The sequence below is a fragment of the Hippocampus zosterae genome, chromosome 5 (genome assembly GCF_025434085.1).
Source record: "Hippocampus zosterae strain Florida chromosome 5, ASM2543408v3, whole genome shotgun sequence".
Lineage (NCBI taxonomy): Eukaryota > Metazoa > Chordata > Actinopteri > Syngnathiformes > Syngnathidae > Hippocampus > Hippocampus zosterae.
The window spans coordinates 10,315,204-10,324,842 of record NC_067455.1 but is presented as its reverse complement, the minus strand read 5'-3'; the positions used below and the strand labels follow the sequence as shown (position 1 = coordinate 10,324,842).

Below are 9,639 nucleotides of genomic sequence, written 5' to 3'. Positions count from 1 at the left end.
TTCATTTGTCAACAATAGTTAACGCCTATTGGTTTTTGCCCAAAAACATATTCACAAATTTATTTATTGAACTGCAGCTTTAAAATAACCTCTGCGGTATATAAAGAGCACAGCAGGTAAACAACCGCTTTGGTAACATCATTTGAGCCCACGGGCGTTTCTCAGAAATATTTTCACAGTGCTTAAACTATGTTCTGACACTTTGAAGTCACTTCACTGAAAGATAAGAAACTTTGGACGTGCCCCCTTCGGAATGCATTACCAAGGTATCAGACTCGGCAGATACAAAGACTCAAAACACGTGTTCACCAATAACCCACGGTAACACGACTGAAATACTACACTGAAATATGCTTCTCCTTGTTAGCTAGTCAGAGGCTAATAGCCACCGCTGTGCATAAGCAGACTTTTTTCACCCCCCCCCCACCCCCCCAAAAAAATGATGGCAGCTTTCTGTGCAGCTTCACTTCGTTATATTGCCACATTGAAAACAGATTATGAAGAAATACACAGGAGGAGGGGATGTGTGTGTGTGTGTGTGTGGGGGGGGGGGGGCTCATTGCAGAGTTATTACAGAGAGAGACGGGAGTCGCACTGCAGTGATTTATTTTGGTACTCTTTTCCATCTCTGTCAATTACATATGGATTTTTCAATTTGCGGGGGTTGGGGGGGGGTGATAGGGCTATGCAGTAAATTTCTCGTCAAATCTTTTGGAACTAACGGTTAGTAAACATTCATTTAAAGACAATTTATATTTAACTTGTAGGTGCAATACATTTTAACTGAATCATAAGTAGGGAGTTTTTTTTAAAAATATATATACATTTATGGGCAGTATGTGAATGTTGTTACTGTATTACAATAATATTACATACTCGATATATTTTATACAGTAAATAACCCCTCTGCATGGAGTTTGGTGAACTCGGGCTTCATATGCTACTGTATGTTATGTCGGTCATTATGGTGGCACTTGCAGGGCAATTTATTTATTTTTGGGGGGGGGTATTTATCATGAATCGACTCAAAGAACCAAATATGGGACAAAAACGCATCACAATAAAGCAATGTGCACTTTAATGTGTGTGGGTTATTATTATTATTTTGCTTTTTCCATGCAGGGTATTTTACAAAATATGCAATATGATAGGTCATGCAAAGTATGCTTCAAATTAAATAAAATCTTTGTGAGTCTGCCTTTGAACGTGCATGCAGATTTTCATAAGTAACATATTAAGCAGTCTTATCTTCTGGCTGCATCAGTCAAGGCTATCTGGACATAATGGAGGCGTGTCACATTGCCTGCAAAGTGATAACAGCATTAAATAATCATCTTTAGTGGCTTGGGTGGCCCTCAGTTGATGCACCATGGATCGACAGGGAACTTGGGGCAGCGCTCTCTCTCAAATGCAGTGGCGACAGGTGTGCTTACATTTATTTGCTTGACGATGTCATTTTGTTTGTATCAAGAAGCGGCGTGTTTCATCGTTGGAAAAAGCCTAGAGGCAAAGAAACATTAAGCTCATCTGTAAAGCCGTGAGCTTGTAAATTCCTCCCAGCTTTTATTGTTATACCTTAAGATCATAAATGTACCATACATTTCTTCTCCTTTGAATTATTTACCCCTGCAGGTCGATAAAAGTGTGTCCACAGCAGAGATCGGAGACATGATAGAATTTGTGCATCCGTGGTTGGGGGTGTCTCTATGGGGAGTTTATATGGGAAAAGGTGATGTGATTCATTTTGGAGTGGGAGGTGAGAGGAAAACGTGCATTTTTTTAAACTCATTATTGCTATTGTGGCGAGTACATTCTGCGTAAAAATGATAAGAAGTCAAAACCTTCCTTCTTTTTCTTCCCCCTCCCTCTAAAGACGAGAACATGACTCAGAAAGCGTGCCGCAGCCTCATGCAGCAGATGCTGCCCAGGTCGAAAGGTGACGGTGTCCTGAAGAAGACTCCCATCAGGTCTCAGACCATCGCCGACATCAGAGTGCCTGCGGGAACCCGCATCCGGGTCAACAACGACAAGCACCACCTGGCTCCGTCCATGATGGAGCAGATGATGCATCGCTGTCAGACTTTCCTGCACCAGGAATTCAAATACGACTTGATCAACTTCAACAGCGAGCATTTCGCCACCTTCATCCGCTACGGTCGAGCCGTGTGCACGCAGGTTGGTTTGAGTCACGCCAGCGGCTACCAAGAATGCGGCATTCACGACGACAGACATTCAGATATGCGTACAACATACATTCTTAGCGGCCGGACGAGAGAAGTTATCCACAGTTGAAGCAATAGTAAAATAAACTCAAGTTAGTCAAGCTTTGACAAGGTTATTGCAGGATCTAATATGCATGTCAGTCTTGCCCAGTAAAAATGTATACTTTTTTTTTTTTAGCATTCTTCTCAGGGCAGGAGTCATTAGCCTTAGCGACTATTTGACTATTTAGGTTCATCAGCTTGGTGGGTCAACTTGTCAATTAACTGCGGCACAGTGATCGACCTCGCATTGCAAAGGACCAGGGTTTGATTCCAGCCTCTGCGTGCCTACGTGACCTTTCTATTCCTCCCACATTCCAAAAACATGCATCGTACGTTAATTGATCACTAAATTGTCCTTAGGTGTGATTGTGAGTGTGAATGGTTGTTTGTCTATGTGTGCTCTGCAATTGGCTGGCAACCAGTTCAGGGTGTACCCCACCTATTGCCCAAAGACAGCTGGCATAGGCTCCAGCACACCTACGAGCCTCGTGAAGATAAGCGGTTCAGATGGATGGATGGATTGTTCGTATTGTAATGAGAAACCATAACAGACATACTGCAATAAGGCTCACTCTTCTATGGTTATCGTCACACATTTCCATTGTGAAAAAAATTAAAGTTGACATCGTGTCAGGTTTTGAAGCGCCACATACAATATATATATATATATATATATATATTTTTTTTTAATGATCCACAAAAAAATGGCGTGAGTCTCAAGGAAGCAGCGGATTGTCACCGAGAGAAGTAATGGGTGGACACGAGAGACAAACTGAATATTTAGACAAGGTGATGGCCATGATTGTTAAGACCATTCACTGAGTGCATGCAGGCATTTCGGCAACAGGTAACTTTTTATCCACAACTAAATGTAAAATTATGAACAAGGGGGGGATGAATTTGCATGGGGAAAACAATCACTTTTTGGCAAACAGTGAAACTTCTCTACAACGAAATCATGTTTGCAGCAAGACATTTTTCATAACGGGGGACTTTTCACTGGAGCAAATTTTATCTCAGACACGAACACACGCAAGAAACGTGTACTTTTTATTTTTATTCCATGTGTGCATAAGTATGAGCATACACTTATTTGACACTTCAATAGCCAGCGTAGAAAAAAAAGGGAAGAAATTGCAATTTTTGTTGTAGTGAATCTCGTTGCGAGGAAAGAGCAGAGAAAAAGATTTCGTATAACGGAATAGGGGGACTTTTCGTTGTAGGGGGAGCAGAAAAGTGGGAATGGCTTTCATGCATGAATTTTTTTCACACTAGGGGGTGTTTTCGCCCATGTAGGTTTCGCTGTGGAGGAGTTTCACTGTATTTATTAAAACTGTGTGACCCGATAGGAGTAGGCCACAAGCGTAAAGTGACATGTAGTCACATTTTACGCCGTTCCTTTGAGGCACTATTGTTCACACACATATTTTGGGTATCTATCAGCATTTATTTTTAATTGCTATTTCCAGGTTAAGATTTTGTTGTTTGTTTTTGAAGATCCCCTTTCAGAAAATGAATGGAGAGCATTCCAACACGACCGAAACTCTTGAACTGATAATGCAGCAGCGTATGGAGACGGAAACATAAGGGCACACATCTGGTTATTCCTCATACCAAGCACCATTTTGCTGCTCAACAGGATTTCAAATATGCGCTGAGAGTAAAGGACATACTTTGTCGGCTCGCCGAACTCCAATAAAGACGGACAAAACTTTTCAACAAAGCGGCTCGAGAAACTTTGTGTGTCATCTAGTTTATTAAGACTTGTGGAATGTCAATAAGAACATCTCTATACAGTAGAGGAGTGGAGGAGGCCGTTGCACAGACACAGTGACCTTCTGCTATTCTCCTTGATAATGACCCAGACAGCGGCATACTGCCCACCAACCAGACCTCTAATGAAGCCAAACACTCTCTATCATCTGCTAATAACCTCTGTGCAGGAGCAAGAGTCACAGACCGGGCGGGCGTCTTTGGAATAAAAGCTCTGGGCAGACAGGAAGTGGAAGAAAGCATCCTGTTTATTGATTTAGGACTGTGTTTACTGCCTAATGATAACTGCGTTCCTCCGCTAATAAAGATGGCCAAAAAGGGAAAGAAACATTTCACTGAATGAATCAATATTTTTTGGTTGCCACACTGCGACACATACACAGACCAGCCGAGTATGGAAACACTTATTTTCCTCATAATTGGTATAGAATGCTGTTCCTCAGCAACGCTGATTAATTGTCTTCTTAAATCTTTGTAATACCGCGACCGCCTCGTTGTTCACCGCAGAAACACAGTCAGGTGCCCATTTCCCAAAACATACAAAGAAAAAAGAAAACGTCAGTCTTGTCATCATTGGCTAAGCCCGACGACGTATCTATACAGCTGCTCTGAGAAGGCCTGAAGAGAGAACTTATCTTGCATCCTCTTCCTGCCAGCTTGTCCCATGTCCCTGCGGAGCTGCGTCTCCACGATCAGCCTCTCCATGGCCTTAGAGAAGGCCTCCGCCGTGGGCTCGCACAGGAAGCCCGTCTCACCGTCCGCCACGCTCTCCAGGGGCCCCCCGGAGTTCACGGCGATAACAGGGCAGCAGCAGTACATGGCCTCGACGGGAACAATCCCAAAATGCTCCCTGCTCGGCGTGTACAGCACCGCGTGGCTGCCCCGCAGCAGTGCCACCTTCACGGAGTCCGCGGGGGAGCGTAAGAAAGTCACAAAGTCCTCCAAGTGGAGCTGCGATGCCAGCGCTTTCAGCTCGGCGTAGTGCTCCACGTTCTCGCTGACTCGGTCGTCGTAGCCGCCCGCCACCACCAGGTGAACGCCCGCTCTTCGGCCCGGAGGAAGCACGATCCTCAGCGCCGCCAGGGCTCGCAGGGCCAGGCCCAGGTTCTTCTTTCGCTCGTATCGGTTGAGAGAGAGGAACAGGTGGGAGGTTCCCTCGGGGATCAGGCCCCACAGGCCTTGCGCTTCAGTGGGCGGCTGGTCAAATGTGTGCGTGTTCAGGGAGGGATAGAGGACATCTGTCTGGACCCCTGTGAGACTCTGAAAGGTCTCCCTGAAGACTCCTGCGGTGAACTGGCTGTTTACCAGAATCTACATGCAAGTAAAGTTGCATCAGGAGGACCAAACATTGTCGCATTTGCGAGACTACAGTGGTACCTTGATTTGCGAGTGCCGCAATTGATATTTTTTCAACATTTTGAAATGTCACTCGGTCAATTTTTTTGCTTTGGTACGGCGAGCCAAAATTTTGGTCACAAACAAGCTTCAGACACACTGCCGCTCAAGGGTAATGAAAGAAAACGGAGACATTAAGGAAGTGAAACGCCCTTTCATGTGGTCGAGCCAATATATTTACCGTAAAATCCCATTCGCAATACGGCAAGTATTACACTTGGTTGTTACTATGACAAGAAAATGTCACCTTGTTTAGATGTTTACCAGTGCCATGACAGTACCTAGGCACCGCAGCAACAATAGTTCATCCAATAAATCATCAACTTCAAAATAAACCTGAGCCAACTAAATGTATGGACGTCAATGCAGAGGTAAACTTTTATGTTGAAGTAGTTCCCGGCAGCATGTCGCGGCGTAACGGCTGACTTGACTGGTTTTCCAGACCCTTGGGCATTGCCATCACAAATATGTGCTACTGACTTTAACGACACAATGGTGTCCTGAAATAACATTCCCATTCTGAATTGGGGCAGTAAAAAGAACTTAATTACCCTAACTGTGATTTCTACGCCGGCTGCCAGCATCCGGTCTCGCTAGTGGCTAGGAATGCTGGTGAGAGCTGTCAAATTACTTTTCAAAAGCAATTTATTAGGCGTAAAAGAGTCTGCACACTTTGGTGCTGACAGCATGACACAGTGGCTGTTCCTACTTGTCTTTTTTCAATAAACCAGGCTAACTCAAATATGATGTTTTAGCCGTCGAAATCGTGACGTCATTTCGTGATCAAGTGGTGCATTTATGAGCTTGTACATTGCAGTACTTGCTGTAGCTCGGCATGCTCAGTACAACCTCTCAACAGTAATATCCAACAATAAAATGCAAAACAGTTCGCTCAACCATTATATCTTATCTTGCTTCTACAGCCTGTTATATAATCAAATAACAGTTTAATTTTGTGTTGAAATGAAATAAATCCAAAAGATATTCTGCCTGTCTCAGCACAACCTCCTCTCACTCTCTTCAAAACAGGAGAGGTGCAAGTGGATAAGGTTGACCAAAACAGGTTGGTTGATTTTGGGTGTGGAAAGTATTATACACAGGATTTTACGTTTTGCCAAGCACACAAATACAAAATGAGGACACTCACAAGGAGCCGCAGTAGTTCACAAACTAATGCCGAACTGCTCACATGCAGACTAACTGGCTACCTGGACTAGGTCACACCCCATAAAGGCAGACATCAAGACACACATAATGCAAAGCGTACGTGTGTGTGACTTCTGGCTTGATTATATTTTTTTAAAGCAAACGTTTTTCTTTTTTGCATGACCTTTTATGATGTTCAATTAGGTATTTATCCCCAACCGCCACTATGCTGGGGGCAACTGTGCAGTGCTATTTTTCTTTGCTGAAAACAAGAAATGAAAACATGCATGGGGTAGAAAAGATTCATGACTTTTCAGTTAATTTTATGGGGCAAATTCATTTAATATAATTTCCTATATAGCTGCAGTACATGTAGTTCTGAGTTTAGTCAAGGTACCACTGCAGTTAGTCAGTTAGTTAGTATCGTAAATTAATACTAAAAATCAGCAGTCCAAACTACAGTCAAGGGGATAATGTAATTATTTCTTAGGTGAAGATTTTACAATTTTACTGGTAGTACAGAAGTATAACCTTATTTTTAGGGATTGGCAAGTACTTAAACAGTCAATATTCAGACTGGTATTGGTCTGAAAAGAAGTGGTGTCGAACATCCCTACAGTACTAATTTTAGTCATACTATACCTGCTATCTTTTTATTCACGGTCACCTCAAATAACACAAAATGAAAATCCTGTTAAAGAGGTACATGCTATTTTATTTTTACTACTGTAGACAAATTCCTTGTGTGTTTTACATAATTGGCCAATCAAGATGATTCTGGTCGTGGTTCTTACATAATTTTTGGTATCACACTCACATAAATAAATGATCACCGGTAAATTAATATGGTGCCTTGTGACTTGTCCAGGCATCATAACTCATCACATAATGGCTAAATAAACCAAAAATGCAGCAACACGATTCATGATCGCCTGAGGGGGAGCCCTTGTTGATTCTTTAGTCATGAGCAAAAAAAGACATCCAGCACCAGCGTGATCGCGGCATTTGAAAAATATTACAGATGATACAAGATACTTTTAAGATTAAAAAATATATATGATACAATAGTAAAAAATAATACGCAGTATTGTATTATTATTAACATGACAATGACAATACTTGCACAGCAATGCTCCTTTATCATCTGAGCATTGCATTTAGAGATTAAGGCCCAAATTTAGCCTATAGACATCAACTTTCCCTAAAAGTACACAACTACAGCTAAGATTTTACTTGAATGAAAGTTGCAAGCCTGAACTTATTGAATGCTTATTAAGTACTTATAGATTGCATAATAATTTTATATTTTTAAAACTTCGGATTGTTGTTCATTCTTTAGTTTAGCACTATGAAGTTTCTCAGATTTAAATCAATTTTCCTTCTACGTATCTACTGTATGATGTATTCTATTGCGAGAAACACATTTTTCTAATCTCAATGAAAAAAACAAAAACAAAACAGAGACAAGTCTGAGTGTGTGAGTGTGGCCCTCGGGCCTTTATGTACCATATCAGCCATGCCGGTGGTACGCTCCTCCAGGAAGTCAATGGGAGCACGGTAAAGCTTCTTGAGGGCTGATTTCCTTTGCGTCAGCAGCTGGTCCGGGAAGTGACAGTAGAATAAAACCTTTTTTCTGTGACGAGACAGCCTCAGCACTGGAATACACACTGACACCTTTGTGGATTCAAAAATAAATAAATAAAAATAAAAAAAACTTACTTTTAACTCTATATGCAACTCAAGAAACACTTTCCAAGTGAAATTACAATGCAATGATGAACTAAATAAGGGTGAAATAAGGCTTGAAATATGACTGTGCACGTGATCTACCAATGAACTAGCATTTTAATGAACAAAAACATCTATCTTGCCTCTTCAGATGAATGTCGAGGATGAGCTCAACAAGCTAAAATGAAAATGTCACTCACCTGATCACAAAAAATGACATCATACTCCAGTCCGCTGAGGAAAACCAAATAGACAGCCACAAAGATCATCCTTATGTAAGCACATACGGCATGGAGGTAACCAAAAACATTGGTGGGCAGCCAGTCACCCACACAAACCTATTGGACGTGGAGGAGGAAAAAATAACTAACGCACAACTAAACGAAAATTTTATACACACGATTAACTGAGTGCTTGCTCACCACGGGTAGGTCTGGGTCAAGCGTCTCAGAGAAACAGTGTGTCGGGTCATAGTGAGCAGTCCAGATCTGGACATTACATCCCTTAGACTTAAGGGCAACAGCAGCATCAACAACTAGTCGTTCTGCTCCACCTATACCGAGGTCAGGATGCAGAAATACTACCCGCACCATCCTGGACAGACATTCACAAGATAAAGAATAAGAAGCAATAACTTGTTATGAAATCAATAAAAAATATATATCCATATAACTAAGGTTACATTAAGAGAGTGGTGCGCCTTTAGGATACATTGGTCAATTCTTTTCATTACAAGTCACCCTATGTAAAATGCATCCCAGCTATAGTTGTGAACAACCTTGGACAACCCCGTGGTTTAACAATACGGCTGTTTTAGGGTACTCCATGTTCATTGTGTCAAACAGGCATTATGAAGTTCAGAAGCATGACTGTCACACGTATCCAATGATTCGCCACCTGCTTCAACTAAAATTATGAACAATGAATAGAAGCAAATTTAGGGATTAGTTAATTAGTTCCTGATTAGTTAGTAAATAAAAAACACAAATGTCATCAATAAGACTACAGTGCACTGCAGCCTGCCTGCATTGTTTACAAAAACATGGCATATAATAACACGATCATTAAAAGGCGAACACGGTACTGATAAACCCGTCAACGTATACATTATATATAAGACATTATAGCATTGTATATATATATATGTATAAAAACTTTTGAGACCTGGGATGATTCTCTTGTCGCCACTCAAGAACGTCTGCCATGAAACATTTGCGCTGCCGCCATTGTGGCTCTAAATTCACACGCGAGACGCAACAAGAGGAACTTCCTGCTCGCGCCACAATGGCGCTAGTTTCCCTATTGACAATCATTCGTCTCTTAGAAGACACGT

General features: G+C 41.9%; 2 protein-coding genes across 3 annotated transcripts in view; one reads left to right on the top strand and one right to left on the bottom strand.

The window, feature by feature from the left end:
* Positions 1-1,343: 1,343 nt before the first annotated feature.
* On the top strand, positions 1,344-3,885 carry LOC127601115 (phospholipase A and acyltransferase 4-like). Its single transcript, XM_052066134.1, has 4 exons — positions 1,344-1,423; positions 1,633-1,756; positions 1,874-2,175; positions 3,762-3,885. The coding sequence occupies exons 1-4, from the start codon at positions 1,370-1,372 to the stop codon at positions 3,849-3,851; spliced, it is 570 nt and encodes a 189-aa protein (XP_051922094.1). The 5' UTR covers positions 1,344-1,369; the 3' UTR covers positions 3,852-3,885.
* A 116-nt stretch (positions 3,886-4,001) lies between these two features.
* Positions 4,002-9,639, bottom strand: part of alg2 (ALG2 alpha-1,3/1,6-mannosyltransferase) — a 74,126-nt gene continuing 68,488 nt past the window's right edge. Inside the window, exons 1-5 of one of the 2 annotated variants that reach the window (XM_052066104.1) lie at positions 9,471-9,619; positions 8,729-8,900; positions 8,507-8,644; positions 8,085-8,252; positions 4,002-5,348 (exon numbers count right to left, since the gene is read on the bottom strand). In XM_052066104.1, the coding sequence (XP_051922064.1) occupies positions 4,608-5,348; positions 8,085-8,252; positions 8,507-8,644; positions 8,729-8,900; positions 9,471-9,619 (1,368 nt within the window). In that variant the 3' untranslated portion in view covers positions 4,002-4,607. Of the gene's footprint in view, positions 5,349-8,084; positions 8,253-8,506; positions 8,645-8,728; positions 8,901-9,470; positions 9,620-9,639 lie in introns of those variants that run through there. The other variant, XM_052066105.1, reaches the window with a different exon arrangement.